The sequence below is a fragment of the Bubalus kerabau genome, chromosome 9 (assembly GCF_029407905.1).
Source record: "Bubalus kerabau isolate K-KA32 ecotype Philippines breed swamp buffalo chromosome 9, PCC_UOA_SB_1v2, whole genome shotgun sequence".
NCBI lineage: Eukaryota > Metazoa > Chordata > Mammalia > Artiodactyla > Bovidae > Bubalus > Bubalus kerabau.
The window spans coordinates 52,972,112-52,991,160 of record NC_073632.1 but is presented as its reverse complement, the minus strand read 5'-3'; the positions used below and the strand labels follow the sequence as shown (position 1 = coordinate 52,991,160).

Sequence of the window (19,049 nt, the reverse complement as noted above, 5' to 3'; positions counted from 1 at the left end):
CACAGCTTTTGAATATGTTATTTTGAACTTTTTTGTAAATATAAGCAGAGAAAATTAAGCCTGGGCTGTGGGATATTAGAAAAATATGAGCTAGGTTTTGCTGAAATTTATGTATAATATTTAAATACACCCTCACATAAACCAAATGTGTAAAATTAATATAGGCTCAATGTAAAGGAAAAGAACTTCAGTAAGTTTTGATAATGAATTTTGTTAACATTAGGATCTGTCAGTATCTCTGTATTTTGGTTGTAAACAGAGGATAACTGAAGGATTTAATATACAGAGGTTCACGTGCCTTTTGTTCACATTCTGCCTCTATTTTCAAATCTTACTCAGTGGGGTTGTCATCCTTTGTAAGAAAAATCTTGTGTCAACATTCAATAGAACTCTGAATTTGGGAAAACCCTCCATTTTGCTTTGAGAAAAAAATGAGATTGTGACTTGAGAATTTACACATGATTTATTTTTTGTGAATTGATTTAGTAGATATAGAGTATAAAAGTTAAGATGGGAATGACATCCTGGTAGTAGCAGGTGAGTGGATGCATATTCAAACTAATCTATTTTGCAAGCCATAATAACTCTGACCTGAAGATAAAAATAACAATTCAGTGGTCATCAGGAGTTTTTGTTGCAGTTGTTGTATTTCATTACTGGGTGACCTCTTTATTGCAAGTTTTATTGTACCGTGACATCTGCCAGTGGATATATTTGAAAATCATTACTTACTCATTTTTTTAAAAAGAACTTTTTTCTTTAAAATCTGTGTTAATGCACATTAGATTCCTTTAGTTAAATTTATTCAGTGATTAAATTTACCACCATTAAAGTTAATTTTTCTTCAAAATTATTTATATGTAATAGACCCAGAATCAGTGGTGTAGTGTCACAATTAGAGTCTCATGATTTATCTTCTAAAAGATGTCTGAAGAGAATAGTCAAATAAGTTCATCAAGGAACACAATATTGTGGGTTGGGTTCATTGTTAACTGTGATTAAAAAAGAATGGGATTCTTGAATTGCAGTGTAAAATTAAATATTAAAAATTTTTTAAACTGCATCGTTTCTGAAATCTGAATCTTTGACTACATCTTAATAGGTTTTAGAACGTTTTTTTAAAATACTGTCCTTGAATTGGAATGAAAGGCAAGTTTATGCCAATTGGTTATCTAATTTTGCTAGGTGAGTCTTACATTGTAAAAAGAGAAAAGTTTACAGGTCGCTTCACAGAGTCAAAACCTAAGCATTTTACTGCTTTCTAATGAGCCATTAGGCTGAAGAAGAGTCAATTAAATGAGCAATTAATGTAGTACTGACTTGAGCTCTCTGATTTTAGGTTCTTCAGAAGACAATGAGGTCATTCAACCAGGTTTCATCAGCCCCAGGTTAGTCTTTTTTTCAATTACATTTTTACTTAACTAACATTTATTAAAAAAAGATCACTGGAGGCATATGAGAAAATGTGACAGCTCTCAGAAATTCTCCACTGTGGCAAGATGGGCACCATATATTCTACTGTACTCCGGATCACTTCATTTATAAACTAGTACTCCCACCAGAATTGTAAGGGTGAAATCTTCTAATTAACTTTTTCCTCCTAATTTTAGCAGTATTGAATTTTGTGATTGCTTTTTCCCTGTCTCAGGCAAAATAGATAATATTTACATGCTTATGGACCTGAATAAAAAGTAGTTTTGGCTTGTTCATTTTTGTAAGTCCTTTTGTAAGTTCATTTTGAAAAGAGGCCTCACAAGTATTTGTTAAATTAACGATAGAGACTTGCTGCTGTTTTTAAATAATTTACTATAAGATAAATAGTCCTATATTAGCCATTTTTTCAGGAGATTAGAGAATTTTCCTAATCTAGGACAGTCCCATTTATTTTGCTTTTCACCAGTTTGTATCAAATTAGTTGCTCATTTTATTATTGATAGGCTTCTATGGAGGCTCAGATAGTAAAAATTCCTCCTGCAATGCAGGAGACCTGGTTTGATCCCTGGGTCAGGAAGATTCCCCTGGAGAAGGGAATGGCTACCCACTCCAGTATTCTTGCCTGGAGAATTCCTTGTACAGAGGAGCCTGGTGGGCTACAGTCCATGGAGCTGTGAAGAGTGGACATGTCTAAGCAACTAACATACTATTAATACAAAATGTATCATGTGAACTTTTAACATCTTAAACCTAACACTTCAAAAATATATATACCCTTTCATTTGTTTAGGTGTACTTTAAAACCTAGGTTTTTGATGTATAAATATTCTCTTGTATTACTGAAACTAACTGAAAACTGACAGCACTCTTCTTTCCAAATGGTTTTATTAGTAACAGTGTATTGCCAGGCTTCCCCCTTGGTTCAGCAGTAAAACAATCTACCTGCCATGCAGAAGACACAGGAGATGGGGGTTTGATCCCTGGGTGGGAAAGATCCCCTGGAGGAGGAAATGGCAACCCAGTTTTCTTGCCTGGAAAATTCCATGGACAGAGGAGCCTGGTGGGCTTCAGTCCATGGGGTTGCAAAGAGTTGGACCCACTCAGCCCCTGAGCACTCACGCATGCGATAATGTATTATTCTGGCTTCTGCTCTTGTGGATTTAATGTCTTGGCTCTTCTCTTGACTAATGCTATCAAAACTCTTAAAAGCTATAAGATGACAGAGTTCATGAGCATTTATAAGTACAAGTAAAAAGATATTAGTCTAGTATTAAGCTTATCAAATACAGGATTGTAGGTAGAGAGAGGAAAGCATTAGGGATCAAAAGGTTTAGTGAGTAGACCACTGATTGGCATTGTCTTTTGACAGCACTTTACTTTTTTTCTAGAGTGAATCCTTTGACATAGAGGTGATGCTTTAAAGAGTACCATGAAAAAGAAGATTCTGAAAAGTTGCCACAATATATTAATTTACCAACTAGTTTCCCCTTACTCTGGATTGTGGTTTTCCTCTGGGGGCATGCTGGAGGCAGTCCAGAGGCCCTTTTCTCTTCTGCTGGAAGTAATGTTAACACCAATGTGTTAAGTGAGTGCAATAAAGTTTCATGTCTGTGTTTCCTTGTGATTAAAAAGGGTTTGGCCAGGGAGAGGTTGCACTTTCCCCAAAATAAAGATTATTGTCAGAGATTACATTTATGCCTAAGACTTGAATGTCAACTGCTCCAAGGTCCTCAATTTGCAGGTAAGGAAACTGAGGGCTGGAGAAGCTTAATGATCCAAGGTCACAAGGTCATTAAATGGGACCAGAACTCTGGCCTCCAGTTTGTAGCTGGATGCTTTTTCTCCACAGATTTTCCTCTCACACAGACATCTTTAAAGCCTGAAGATTTCTTCTCATTTGCCTCATCTTTTACTCTTGTAGTGTGTTTTCCCTTTCCATTTTCCTCCTACCTATCCTTTTCCCCTAAATAAACTGAAAATGAAGACATTAAAGGAAATACCTAGGAAACAGCCCCTACTCTTAATTATTTGTTTTGATGAGATAAGTTTTAAAGAATAAACTTTGATTCATTGCTTTCAGAGGGGAAAAAATTGTATGTTTACATTATTTAGTGTCATTTCTGTAGACTCAATATTTATTGCAAAAGATCTTTAAATTATGAAGCATAACTGTTCAAGTAGTACAGGTGAAAAACATGGGACTCGTTTCAAATAAAACACAACCTTCATTTTGTGCTATTCTGGGCAAGGTAAAATAACTAAATGCTTATTACTAAATGATTTCTAAATGCTTATTACTAAATGATTTCTCTAACATACTGCTGTCATAATTAAAATTACATAGTCAAGTGTTTGTTCAGGACAATTCAGAAAATATTTGGGAGGAGTGATAAAATTTTTATTTTTTTGTTTCAGTTGAAGTATGCTAACTGATTTTTTGCTATTCGTTTTAAAAAATAAACTTTTATAAAAGGATGGTGTTAAAATAATATCCCCTTTCTGAAATACTTTTGTTGTTCTAAATACTTAACTAACCAAAATGAAGAAAACGTTTGTAAATGGTTGTTTTCAAGCATTGTTGTTCAATGCTTGAACTATAGAGGCAATTTGTCTGGCAAACTTAAAATGCTATTGTTTTCTGTATTTCTGTAATTTTATTTAATTATACCTGGGGAAATATGTTAAAATATTTAAGGAAAAATTTTAAGAGGTTTTTATAGCTGTGTAAAAATTACCAAATCGGAACAAGTGTGTTAAGACAGAGCATTTTGCTTTCAGATAAGGAAATTAAATGAGAACGGAATTGTGCCCTTTGGGGAAAAAAAAACAAATAGCCCCCATATTCTAAAGTGCCTCTGTTGTAAGATCAACAGCAGAGGCACTCCTTTCATTTGACTCCGTATTGTAAGAATTTCAAGAAAGTTACTTGCGGGTAAAGGAGTTTACTGAAACGCAGTGGGAGGGATCGGCAACAGTTTGCCCGACGTGCGGGTCCGCAGCTTTTGCGCGGGAAACCTCACGCCGCGGCCAGAGAAGGGGTTCCCTAAAATCGCCCCTGGTCGCCCTCCACTCCCTTTGCCCCCCACCGTCTTCCCCACAGACGGCTTTTCTTGACCCTCCAAAGGCGCACGGTGACGTTTTCGTGGCTTCCCGAAAGGACGGCGGCGCCAGGGGTCTGAAGACAGCTCCATTTTAGGCATGGCCTGGTCAGGGAGTAGGGGGTGGGGTGCTCCTTTTCTTGGCCGCTTCTGATAACCGCCCCCCACCCCCCGACTTCACTTTTCTGATTGCGGAGACTTTGACATATCACAAATGAAGAGATCAGATTATAAATGATATATGTCTGGAAATGCAGTGAAGGTAGCAGATTGTGCCAAACGTTGCCTCCATCCCAGTGGAGGCAAGGGTTCCTTTTGTTCGGTGTTCATTTGGTTGGGACAAAATGACAAATGTGAAAGTACCCTAACTAGTGAAAAATCCTCACCCTTCTTGGAAGGGCTCAACTTCTAGAACTGAGGTGGTGATGTGGTGAATAAAGGAAAAGGTGACTGAAGAGAGAAAGGGGAGAGGAAGTGGCAAGGGCGGGCGGTGGAGGGAAGGGGCAGATCCGCTGACCTGGGGGTCTCGGCGACCTTGGGGCGCGGGGCTGCGCGTGAAGCTCCGCGGCTGCGAGGGCAGAGCGGGCTGCAGACCCCGGCCTCATTTGCCGGGAGGGGAGCACGGGTGGAGCCGCTCGCCATGGTGCCGCAGCCCCTCCTAGTTTTAAGAAGAACCGAAGCATTGTTTCAGCTGTATAGAAGTCACTCATTGCTTTTACTTGAAAACAACAACGGTGGGCTCTGGAACCTTTTTCGGCTCCTTGCATTGTACTGTTGGAATTTTTAAAAGAAAGAAAAAATTGTGTATTTCGTTTCATAACTGTAGAAATTTTAGATTGTGATAACCAACGGGGTTTAATAGGTTATTTCCCTTTTTTTTTTTTTTTTTTTTTTACCCCTAGTGCATTGAGGATTCTTTGTAGCTACTTGAACTCATTTTAAAGACATTTTGAAAGAAGTATGATAAATCAAGCTACTGAAACATTTGGCTTCCACAAGTATAAAACATGAGTTTTGAGTCAAGCACAGGTCTTTCTGGCACTAAAAACAAGTAGGAAATGAGACAAAAATTAAAACCAGAAGACTTCAGGAAGGTGACAAATTGGAAAGCGTTCTAGGAGATTCAAGGGACCATTTTAGGTGAAAGAACTCTATGAGCTTAAAAAGATTATGGTTAGTTTTAAACAAGGGCCTTAGGCTCAAAAGATTGAGGGCAGGGAGCAGGAAAAGATGAGTCTATTTTCAAAGACAGTGCCATATCCCTGAAATGGAAACTGGTATTTTCTATGTCACTGTCTCCTTTCTCTTCCCTCCCTACCCATTCCCTTCCCTGCTTCTCCCTCTCCTCTCCCCTCCTCTCCTTTCTTTTACTCTCCACACTCCCCCTCCCTCCCCCAGGTATGTAAATGCATTTGCCTTAAATTCTCTGTGAATGAATGTTAGAGGATTTCTCAAAGTTCCCGGTTGGAAAAAGCTTTCTACGCGACTTGAAAGGCCGATGTCCCTCTCAGGAAATGAATGAGTCGATAACCTCTGACACCAGTGACCAGTCCAGTGAACCCTACCTTAATTCCACTAATACTGGAGGCCCCCATTCCGGCTAAACTGAATCTCATAACGCATATCATCCAATGTGGCTCACTTATGGTATTTCCCACTTTTCATCTATGTATTTATAGGTTTGAATTTCATCATATTGAACAAATAAGAATTCAGAACCCACCTACATGTTTCTGAGTTTATGCTGATTAGGCCATTTTCTGATTAAAAACAAACAAAATATTGTTTATCAGATGTGTGTAAGTGACTAAATTACACTGCCTGTGAATTTTATGATAATTTTACATAAATAGTGACATTTCCTCAATTTGTGTTAATACTTTTCATGTTATTTCTATTATCAGATGTTGATTTTTAAAAGTGATTCATTTAAAATATTAAAACCCCCACAATTGATTTAAATTAATTTTTGTATTTCCTATTATTCAAAACATTTAACCTGGAGTACCATTGTTAAAGTTATTTCATTATAGGTCAGTGTAATCAGTTGATTTCTAATAAAGTGATGCCAAATAAGTGTTTTGTTAGCAATTTTTTTTTTAAGAGCTAAAAGCTTTTGGGACTCTTGCAAAATAATTTGCATTTTTATACTTTTTCTTTGCTCCCTACCAGCTGGCACATGGTTATCTCCCCCTCTCCACCAAAGTAAATAAAATGAGATAGCTTTGCTCCTTTTCTTGAGAAACAACAAAAGAAAGAAACAGACGAAAAATCTTTTCAAATTCATCAGTCTCCAATGAAGCCTTTTACCACAAACAGCTGAAAATAACATTTATATACATCCATTTATTTCAGATCTGAACTAATTAGTATAATTGTCCATTTCATTGTTTAATATGGGGAGGAGGTGTAAATAGGTGGATTCTGTGGGTTTTCCAAAGCTTTTGGACTCAGAATCCCTACGTTTTAGTTTGTGTGAAACAGTGTTAAGAGTTAGGAGTGTGTTGGAGGGGGGGGGGAGGTGGATTGCGGGTTTGGTGGGGGAGGGTAAACTCGGTAGCTTTGCCGAAGGGAAGTGGTATCTGTACAGTTTCTCGGTAAACTGCTTGTTTAAGAAAATGGGGGGTGGGGTGGGGAAAGGGTGGTGGTGCGTTTAAATGTTTCAAACCGGTGTTATTTTATATTCTAAAGGAAATCAAGCATTTCCAGTTGATCTGTAGTATTTACTGTAGTAGTCGATGAGGGAGGCAATATTGGTGTCAGCATCTAGTAATCAGCAATCGTTTGTAACAATCTGAAAGGTAAAAGGATAAGCATTTTGAAACTGGGGTGCTGGCTGTGGAAGGGACGGTAGGAGCCTAATCCATTATTAAATTTTCGTTTATTCAACTCTTGTATCCACTGGTAGTGCACTTTTAAAATGTCAGGGTCCAGTCAATAAGATGTGAATTTACCTTTTTCCTCCCACTGGCCCCTCTTTTTCACCCTTCCCCCCACCCTCGCCTGCTGTTTCTCCCCCACCTCTTTCTCTGGCTCCTCTTCACCTCGCCTGCCTGGCGCTCCCCTCCCCCTCCCTGCCTATACATACGTCGCCTTGCTCTTGGGGAACAATCGCCACTGATTGAGGTTCACTCTATGTTAGGCTGGAAAACTGGGCTGTTATTTAGGAAGTCATTAATCACATCTCCTCCCCCGGAAAGAGATGGCGGAGAAACCTGTGAAGTACAATTCCTTACCAACCCCCTCCAAAATGTTCCGAAACGGTAAACCTAAACACTATTTGACTGCATGAAGGTGATAGCGATTTTTCCGGTAGGATTTTATTTTAAATTTGAAAAATATTTCAGGGCACAATCAGGTACTTGTGTGCATTTCTCTTACAGTGAGTGTAGGTTACCATTATATAAAGTTTCATGGATGTGTAATTAGGTTCAATTAGATCCTTTGTAAATTACATATTTTCCTCTAAGAATTGAATTAAATGTGAAATTTGCATCCTAAGCAGGTTTGTTGTTACCGATCAGTTGAATTCTTGGGGGGTGGAGGGGAGCATAACATCGGTTGCTTTATTTAAATGGCTTTTCCCCCCTAAATGAGATTATTTAGACAGGCTTGTGTGTAAGGCACGCGTGTGCACATATATGACTGTGCCGTTTCTCTAAATCGACGATTCACAAGGACCCTCCATTGTGTTTAAGTAAAAGCACGAAATCGGCATTCTGATTTATCGTAAAGAAGCGTCCCAAATTGTCTTTAAGATAACATGTTTGAGTTTTTCGTGTTCATTCATAAATTATTTTGATGTCAGCATAGATGAAATGGCGATTGGTTATCTCTTCCTCTTGCCAGCCCCTTAAGGATCCGAGGTGAAATTAGTAGCAAGAAAGCATGTAATTGACAAAGTCACGTGTGCTCAGGGGGCCAGAAACTGGAGAGAGAAGGGAAAAAAAAATCAAAAGAGGGAAAGCACATTAGACCATGCGAGCTAAATTTGTGATCGCACAAAATCAAGATGTTAGATTGATGCAGAAGACCACTCCGTTCCAAAGGGAAAGTTTTCATCTCACGAGTTTGGAGCAGAGGGCCCGTGGGGCAACATGGCCGAAGGTTAATTTTCTTTTCTATTGTTTTACTGTGATTTTCTCTCTTCCTTCTCCCCCTCCCCCTCTCCCACCCTTCTTTGCCCGTCCCCCCTTTCCCCTTTTTACCCCAATACTGAGCAATACCCCCACCCCCCGTCGCGCAGTGGGGCTTTCTGCAACCTATTGTTATAGATCTCCAAAAATGTTTTGTACCGCCCACACTGATTCACAACTTGAAAAGCTTTCAGGGGGCTATTGTTTGAATTGTTTGAGTGTGATTAAGCGCAGTTTCAGTTAGTGAGCCCGAGAAAACTTTTATACACCTGCCCCCTCCCCCATTCCACCCCAACTTTAATTGAAAGTTATTGGGGGGGAGGGGAATGCACATTGCAAATAACCCTGGATTCAATGCTGCCGCATGTGCATTAACTAGTTCTAATCATCTTCACGATTTCTTTCCTCCTCGTGCATGCCGGAAAGAATTAGTTTCGCTGAAAATTTCTTTTTATAAATGAGATCAATGTTAAATCAGCAATGTGCAAGTAAAGTATCGCATGCTGTACTGTAATATATGGCTGAAAAACAGTTTAATGAAAAAGTACACGTATGTACAGAAACGTGGAAGTTGTGATCGATAGAACATTGTGGCTTCCTCCCTCCTCCGTTTCCCCCTTTAACCCTTTAATTTATTTTCTGCAGAAAAAAAGGAATCAGCCATTTAGTAACTCCCCCCCCCCATTTCCGCTCCCCGATCCCCACTCCCAAGCAGTGCCCCCCCCCCCGCCCCCCCGCCCCTTCAATGAACTGTTTGGGACTACTGACTAACTGACTTTTTTGTCCTGTTCTACTCAGGCGGGGCAGGCAAAGGTGGTGGAGAAGAGCCCGGGAAGCTGCCAGAGCAGGCAGAGGACGAATCCCAGGTTTTGCACGGAACTGGCCACTGCAAGTGGTTCAACGTGCGAATGGGATTTGGATTCATCTCCATGATAAGCCGAGAGGGAAGCCCCTTGGATATTCCAGTCGATGTATTTGTACACCAAGTAAGCCAGACTGTGGTTTTTTTGTTTGTTTTTTGCTTCCCGTCTTTACTTGTTTCTCTGTGGAGGAGCTGACCGGTAGTTTTGTCAACTGACTTATAATAGTGTGTCCTTCAAAATCTTCTTTAAAATCACGAGTGATTGCAGTTTTTAGGGTATGTGCATGGGCTTTTTCCTGCGTGTCTTTTCCTAAACAGAAAATCAAATCTTTGAAATTTCAGTTCTGGGTGCTGGTTGACTTCAGTAATTTCCCCTCTTTGCACAGCGAAATTTTCGTAGTGTAGCTTCAGGTGTTAACTGGTTACAATATTATGTGGTTTGTGTCTGGGAAATGAGTGGGAAATGAATTAAGAAACGGTGATCATACTAAGTTAAAAAAAAAAAAACCGCCAATTTTTTACTATAAGAATCTCTAGGTACCCTTACTTTAGACGCCTCTAATCACGGTAGCTTCTCCAATTATTTTATATTTGCCTGTAGTCATTTGTAGATTCAAGTTAAAATAATTTGATTTCACAGTAAAATAAAGTCGGACATTGTTGATCTAGTATGGATATGAAGAAATGCAGGAGAGGATTTTTGGTAATCAAACATTTTAGAAACGTGCTCCGTGTAGGGCATAGATCCAAGGATACTGTCTCTTTAAGAGACTGAACTCAAAAAAAACATGTGGCCAGTGGCGGCTCTAGTTTGTGTGTTTAAAATGTACTAGTTGGCTACTTGGGACAAATTTCCACCGTTGCTTATATTGTGTTGTAATTTTAAAAGATGCTTAAATACCAAATATGATGTCTTTTCTTCTCATTTTCGAAATTTTATCCGGAAACAAGAAAATGAATAGGTCTTCCCCTTTCACTCTTCTCTTCATAGTAAAAAAAGTTATCTACAAGTTTGCAGGCTTGATTATTTAATCCAAAGAAGTTGGAGAAATATAAATGATCTGTAAAGAATTATTCGAAGTAAAGGGATTTAAGACTAAAAAGGTTTATTTTAGCTTGACATCTGAGTTAAAAAGAATTGAATGCATGGATATCAGTCCTACAGGTTCACTAACATAGATATATGCAGGAAATAGTGTATTTGCAAAAAATTATGTTTTGATTGATAGTATGTTGCATGTTCCTGGTAATAATTTACAACCTCTTTTTCTCCCTAAGGAATATCATCTTCAAATTAAGTATATAAACAATAGAAACATATGAAACCATTTTGTTTTGATCTGTTGTCCTGTGCTTGGTAGCTTCCTGACCTTGCTGTGTGGTGTGTTTTCCTTTCCTAAAGGCCTGGCTATCATTATTGGCTGTTTACATGTGGAAGGATCAGCATAATCTGTGAATTGAAACAGGGTTTAAATACATAAATAGAAGTCCACAGACAGGCTACTGGATTTTATGCCTCCTATTTTATATGTCAGAATGAAGCCACATTTTCTGCTTTTCTCCTCCCTACACAGAATGACTGAAATCATTGACAAATCCATTTTCTCTCAGGCTCTGGCTTTCCCCTCTTTGAACCTTCTTTAGGTTGTTAAATTGTTCTTTACAATCTCATAAATTTGTTTTATAGATGAATGAAAAAAAATAGCCCTTTTCTTCTTTGTCTTATCACACCTTGTTACAATTGGTTTTCTATGTTTACCTTTTAATATATTCAATTATTAGACATTTTATTAACTGATATTGTTTAGAACAATGAGTCATCCAGTTTTAAGCTATTTCATGGTTATATGTTGATAAGCATTTCTATATCTACCAAATTAAGAAATGCTGTATTGCTGAAAAAGTTTTTTTTTTTTTTTTAAATAAATAGTGAACAGTTTCTAGAGTACAACATAGATTATTCATATTAGACTTACTTTAATCTTCTGTTACACATCATGTATTTACTAAAGAAGAGTATTAAAATGATATATGTGATTTAAAAAATGTCTCAAATATATGTGTATTGTTCATAAGAACAGCCTAGATATATTCTTAGGAAAAAGTATGTAAAAGTCAATAAAACTCAAGTATTAGTATTTTTGTGATGTAAGAAAAATCAGGGCAGTAATAATCTTTAAATTTAAAATTAAAAAGTGATATTTAAGAGTCTTTTTTAATGATTACAGTATTTGTGTTTTAAAATATATTTATTTTTCTCCAGGGAAAATTATTTTGAATCAGTTTCTTTGTTATTGTTTCTGGTTTTGTTTCTTCTTGACTTTGATGCCTAGGTGAAGGGATTTCTGTTTTATATTGGTAACATATAAATTGCATGTAACTCATGAATAATTATTTTGAGGAAGGCAGAATTCCACTGATTTCAGCAATGCAACTGCAAGTAACAATTTGATGGCCATAATGATGTGTGCAGGTATCATGTGAGCATCACTTTACAAAATCAGATTGTGTTTCATGACGATTACATAAAAGTTTTTAAGACATTTAAAAAATTATTTCTTAGCTGCCATTTTTACTGTATGGGCATTTTTGAAAGCATACTAGATTTTATGTATAATTATAAATTAGATTTTCCCCATTATATATATATTATTTTGTAATGAAAAGGCATCATAGATAATTAGGAATTTTAAATGTTTAACTGCGGTGGCATCTAATTATTATTTTAAATATATGAAATAATGGAGTGGAGTTTTTTGGACTGTTTAGAAGTACATGTGTTACTGGAGTTTTAAAAAAGTATTCTGAAACCTGTTTTTAAGAGTATATGGGGAAATAAAAAAATGATTTTAGTTACTTTAAAATAATATTTAAAAATTCATGCCAAAGCACCCAGGATATTTTTTTCTCCTTTAAAAATATTGACTGCAAAGAACTGCACATCAAAAGCATTAAGTTGCTATGAAAATTAAGAGAATATATGAATGTATTCTTAAAATAGAGCTGGACATTTTTGGTTACATAATTCTGTTTAAAATTTATTGGCAACAATACAGTCAAACTTTGATTCAGTTTCTATAATGTCACCAAGTCCTAAAAAATAAACCCAAGACTTAGGTACTGTCTTTTCTCTATCTTCAGACTTGTTGATAAATATAATGAGACTGCTGTTTGAACATGGTATGTGACCATTGGTTTAAAATGACTGTCTTCATTGGACTTCCTGATATTAACTGGTGATTTAAATAATCGTATTTTTATGGATTTGTAATGAATAGATGTATTTTGACACATGTTAATAGTGAAACATTGATAGCATTCAGTATTTTTTAAAACTTAACAAACAGGTATAAATGTTATATTTGTGAATTTTGTCATCGTTTTAAGATGTTCCTTAAAATTTTTGATAATGACATAGTTTGTAAATAGTATAAATTTGTAGAAATTTCTTACTTAAGCAAACAGTGCAAAACAGAATTTTGTCTCTCAACTGAAGGAAGAATATAGATGGTTAATACAGATATGTAAGTACTGCTTCCTACTCAGGTTATTTCAAGTTATGTAAGTGCTAATAATTAATACTCTTATCAGTTTATTATTATTAATAAATTTTTTAAAATCTGCACTCACAGTTAGATTGTAGAGTAACATGTTTAAATTACCTGGAAAGGTCTCTGTCAACTTTCTGAAATATTGTAATCTTTTAATAGGACTTAATATGTGATGATATTTTTAAATGAATCACATGGTAATTAAATACTAGATCCTTTATGAAGAAGGGCAGTATTACTCAATAACTACCTGTTGATGTTATTATGTAACTTTTTCTTTATGTAGATTTTTACATTTATTTTTAAAGTCATTACCTCAACTGATAAGATAAAATGATCATTTGAACTTTGTTTTGTCCAGAGGAAGGATAGAATCCATTCTCCTTATTACCCTCTCTACAGCTCATTTGCATAATAATATTTTCTTGCTGAGTTATATATTTGGGAGTGTTAGCCATCAACTAGGATACAAAGAATTTTTAACATAAATATTTGCTTCACAATTTATGGAAGAAGTTTTTTCAAAAATGACCATCATTTAGCTATTATCTTAGTTGTCTTCAATAGTATTTTAATTTGGTTTAGAAGTCTTTATTTACCTTTTAACTATTGATGTTTTCTTACGCTTTCTATTTCTGATTTTTAGTTTGATGTTTATGGAGAATACAAATGCCTGTATTACAAAGATTTTATATATTTTATGTTCCTTTTATTACTTTGCTCAAAAACATTTCAAAGAATAATGGAAATAGAAGAAATAAGAGTAATTATTACAGTATAGGATGTAAAAATATTTGGAGATTGCTAATATTTAATATATAAAAATTGAAGTTCAGTTGACAGGACAGGGTTCATGTCTCTGTGTTTTTAACATTAATTAGCTACACAGTTATGAGAGTTAATTTACTACAATGTGCTCATGTTTAAGGGTTTTTCATAATAGTTAATTATTAATTTATTAGCCATATCACTTTTGTTATAGTTTAGTATGAAAACATTTTCCAAACTCAGAATACATATGATTATTTTTATCCTTGGTGCTGTTGATAAATGTCACTGTAAAAAAATACATATATTTAGATTGAAATCTTGGAAATTTAAAATGTGATCATGTAACAGTTATAGCTGATTTGTTAGTGAGTTATGCATGTTAACATTTTGAAAATGGTTCCTAAAACTACCAAGTTTTCCAGATAAATTTCCCAGGTGACCAATTCGAAAGAATCCCAAGTGAAATGCTTTCAAGTTATTTAATCATAAAGTCACATTTAAAGGTATTTAAATAAAAATTTTATCAGGCTTTAATTATTTTAAAAGATACTGGGTACTTTCCTTCTGAAAATGGTGATCCATCTTCAGGACCTTTTATACTTCTAAAGTGATAGTCTTATTTGGTTTAAACATAAAATGTGAATTGTGTACATAATTAAGACATTGTCTTTCCTCCTCATTTTAAGTAGTATTGCTGTAACTCTTAAATATTTCCCTCTTATTTTTGATTCTCCTTTTTTAAAAAGACCATTCACAGCAAATGAAGGTGATAAATTGAAGAATTGTTTTTTTAAACAAATATGTAAGTTGCAAGCCACTTACAAGTGTAGCATAAAATCTTTTAACCTATCTTTAACGCATCTCAGAGTTCTTGGGTTTCTTAAGAAATTAAAAACTTGTTTTGTTACCTGCCCTCAACATGCTAGGTCCTTTGTTGTAAATTTTGTTGCTTTTGACACCAAGAAACCATAATAAGGGTTTGAATTTGAATTATCTTCCTGTTCAGAAATTATGTAATTTCTATTGCAGATAGTTTTGTATATCTTAACTGAGCAGTTTTATTGGTATTGGGTATTAAATTTACTAGTTAAAAATATGATGTACTGTAGTTTTTATTTCTAAACCAAGTATAACCTCAATAAGTAAAGTAAGGGTATTTCTGACTAATGAAACTGGAAAATTTTTACTTTAAATATGTAGTATGGCATTGTAACATACAGTCTATATGAAACAAATTATTTGTATTCTTCTCTAATTTGATAACATTTTCTAATAATCAGACAAATTGATAGCAGTAATATGTTAAAAAACAAATTGTAGATCAGTGGGAGTACATGTAGAAATGACTTTTTGAAGAGTATCAATTGAGTAACAAAAGTGTTGATTGTGTTGTATTTTGATACATCAGGATTAATCTTATCTTCTATCTGGCAATAAATTAGAAGATTATCTGATGATTGCCCCCCTTCCTATATCTAAATTTTGACAGTTTAGAAATGCTGTCTCAAATAACTTGTATAGATAATTGGTAGCTTTAGTCTTATATTTCTTTCTATAATCAACCTTAAATTGGAATGAAAATACCTAACTTTCAGTGGGTTTTGAAGACTAGAGCTCTGTTGTATAAACTGCCTAGCAAGTATGTGTTGACTAAATAAACTAAAATGTAAACTAGTCTTTGCCACGATAAAATCTTGAGTAAGTTATATATATGGTATGTAACTCATAGTATATATTTGTGGTCGAAAATTAAATTGGTATCTCCTATGTGCTCTCTGTCAAATTAGACAAAATGTATTGCATAATATTATAGCTTAATTTTAATGACAGTGAACTATGTCTTATTATTATAATTTTATGGCATACAGTATGGTTTAATATTGTTTAACACATCAGTTATATAAACTGAGACTTGGACGTAATTTTGTGATGTTTTTGTTTTACTGCTAATGGTTTGTTGTATTCTGAGGTTTTACCTGTGTATTCAGGTATACATATTTAGTTTGTATATTCTTCAGTGTAAGCTAAGGGGAAGATATGAAATATTGTCTTCAATAGACCTATTGTGATAATTTAATACCTATTGCTCTATTAATAATTATTTAATCCTCATCAGATACAGTGGTATAGAGTCTGGTCAAATAGATCAGTGTTCAAATCCCAGTTTATTATGTTTGTAGGGCAAGTAAGTTACCTTGTCAGTATTTCAGTATCTTAGAAAGGAAGGGACAAGAACGTAGCCTCTTTGTATAGGGTTATTATGAGGATTAAATGTTATTACACATGTAAAGCATTAAACACAGAGCTGGGCAGATCGTAAGGACCCAGCAGTGTTTGTACATAGTTATTACAAAGGAGATGTCATGTGGTAGAATGAGGGAGAAAATACCAGAAAGGAAGGTTTGAGTTTGGCTGTGCCACTTGGTGGAGTTCTTTCTTTTGGCTAGTTGCTTCCAAGGAGCATCAGTATTCTCATAGGTAAAATGTGCCAATAATAATTTTGGTCTCTCTTTTTGAGGGGTGGGGTAGGGGTCAACTGAGGTAGCATACATGAAAGTCATTTAAGAATTCTAATGATCCAGATTTAGTTTTAGTCTTTATTTCAAGCCCTGTATTTTTAGTAACACTTTCACCAAATCATTGTCACAATTTTCAAAAGATACTAAGCTCGTGTCAATTATTTTTTGCCTTGTCAACTTAATTGAGGTATAATTTATATAGATACAGTTCACCAAAGTTAAGTATAAAATGAGATGAGTTTTTACACATTGTGTAACCACCACCACCATCATGATACAGAACATTTCATCACCCCAAAAAGATCCCTTGTGCCCATTTGTAGTCATCCTTGAAGAAGAAAGGCTCCGTTGTCCTGTATGATATCGATGTCATATTAACTAGTTAACTACCCTGTTTTCTTTTAACTTTGTGTCTTTAACTATAAGCAACAATCCAGTATCCTTTATGAAGTACATTCCACCCTTATTTTATGTTCTTTGTTTTTGTTTATTTCTGCTTGCCAATGACCTTTTCCCCACCAGTAGTTTTCTGTGCTTGTCAAAGTAAGATTAATTAGTATACATTTCACCAATCTTCAATCTTAATTTCATTTATCCTAATGGTACTTTTTCACACACATAAACTGCTTGCCTAAAGGACATAATTAAGCTTATTGATATTCATATTTCTTATCCGAAATTTAATGGATTTCTTTCTCAACTGAGTTTTTGTATAGATATTCTTAGAGTTTTAAATCAGCAAGATGGCTGTATCCAAGTATTAACTTTTAAGAAAATGGTTACTCTGAGAAAAACTTATGGTTCAGTAATTTATCTATTCAACTATTTTTTTAACTGATCACATACTAAGTGTAAAGACTTAATAAGAGTTTTGCTCTCCAGATTGCTGTATGTTCTTCCTATTTTCTTCCTTTTAGCAAACTTCTTAATAAGATTTTTCCAATTAATTCACATTCTTTCATACACTGTATGGAGCAGAGACTCATTTTCCCATGTATTATTCACTTTCTTTTTACAAAGTTTAATTGTGCTCCTCTACCCGTAATTTGGGGATAATTATGATGAAAAAAATGTTTTTAAACTTCTGAACTAAATGCAATGATTTCTCACAGTCATTCTCATTAAGTCTTATATAGTTTTAAGATTTCATGTATAGAAACTAAACTATTTTTAGTGTTGCTGAGAATCAGGTTATTTTATTGTGCTATTAATAATATGCTTAATTTTTACCAACTTTTGTTATAAGACACCTAAAAATCAAACCCCACTGAAATTTATTACCTTTGTTAATCTTAAAGGTAGCTTCTATTTTACAATCTTTTATGTTTGTTAATAGCTAAAATATTTATTGTTTTATTCTATATTATATAAATACTCCTTGTAAATTTCAAATTAATTGTACTTTGGCCTTCATCTGTTCATGAAGATTTCTTAAGCTTTGTAAGCAGTTCTCTAAGTCATTATTGATAGAGACTAGAATGTTCCTAGCTACTAAATTTTTTTTATCCTAACATGTTTTCTTTCAAATGAATTATCTTTATCTTTAATTCAGTCTGTAACAGAAGTCTGACAACACAGGTTATATCACTTTAAATACTTAATAGATCATTGATGTGTTGTAAAGCTTGGAATGAATCCCATCAACTTTTCTCTGAAGCTCAGATTTTTATAACACATCATTTTGCTTACAATATGGCAACACTGGTGCTTGGAAACTAATTCCACTTTTCAGCAACTCCTTTAAATAGATTAAATGATACAAGAGATGCGTACCTAACACAGTTAAGTATAAGCCATACATTTAAAAAGATAAATGAATAAATCTTTTTCAGTTTTAACAAAAAACAGAAAGCTTCTCTTTTTAAGATTGGTTAAACTATGAGTCAGAAACGTAATCACAGTCTTGACCTCACTTTTTTTTTTAGCTCTCTAATTAAAATTTTTAGTTGAATACTAAATCTCAGGACAGTTGGATTTGCATGTTTGCCCCTTTCACTGTTTCCTCCCCCATGCCATTGAAGAATTTTGAATGGGGAGGAATTTGCGCCCTTTGGCTCAGGTTGCAGACCCACTTGATCAAGCCAGAGAAGCCAGGGTCAGAACTATTCATTGCTTATCTTTTCCTTGGGCCACTTGTAAATCCTGCCTTTCTGCTCAGCAAAAAAATCTCTTTATATTAGACTTATAATAAAGTCTGGAGAATGAAAATATGCCTAATAATTGATGCTTGATTGTGAATCCACATGGGTTAATTTCACTTTTTTTGAAGTTTTTCATGGCATTACAGCTTATTTGATGTACATAATTTTGTTTAAATGCATGCTATTTCATTGAAAGACACCAGAAAAGTATCCTCTTGGTAGTGAAAGTATGATATATAATATTATATCTCAGGTTGAGATTTAACACCCTTGAAATGTAGTAATTACTGTTAAGTGAATTAAATTAGTTAATTTGAATTAGATCTATAAAAAGCACCAAAGTATTTTGTTTTCAAGTGCTTAATTTCTAGCATGTATGCTGACACTTAAAATTTGCCAGAATCAATTATAGCACAAGTTTATGAACTGTATCAATAATGGTGTAAAGACTTTAAATATAGACCCAGGTTTAAACAAACACAAAACACTTTGTTCTTATCTCAGCATCCCTTAAAAGTATACAGCTCTGGTTCAAGA

The 19,049-nt window shown here is 34.7% G+C and overlaps 1 protein-coding gene across 5 annotated transcripts in view; it reads left to right on the top strand.

The window, feature by feature from the left end:
• LIN28B (lin-28 homolog B) overlaps positions 1-19,049 on the top strand; it is a 143,563-nt gene that overhangs the window by 7,915 nt on the left and 116,599 nt on the right. For 3 of the 5 annotated variants that reach the window (XM_055535340.1, XM_055535337.1, XM_055535338.1), the window contains exons 2-3: positions 1,340-1,388; positions 9,467-9,654. In XM_055535340.1, coding sequence (XP_055391315.1) covers positions 1,355-1,388; positions 9,467-9,654 — 222 coding nt within the window. In that variant the 5' untranslated portion in view covers positions 1,340-1,354. Of the gene's footprint in view, positions 1-1,339; positions 1,389-8,501; positions 8,640-9,466; positions 9,655-19,049 lie in introns of those variants that run through there. The other 2 variants (XM_055535341.1, XM_055535339.1) reach the window with 1 other exon arrangement.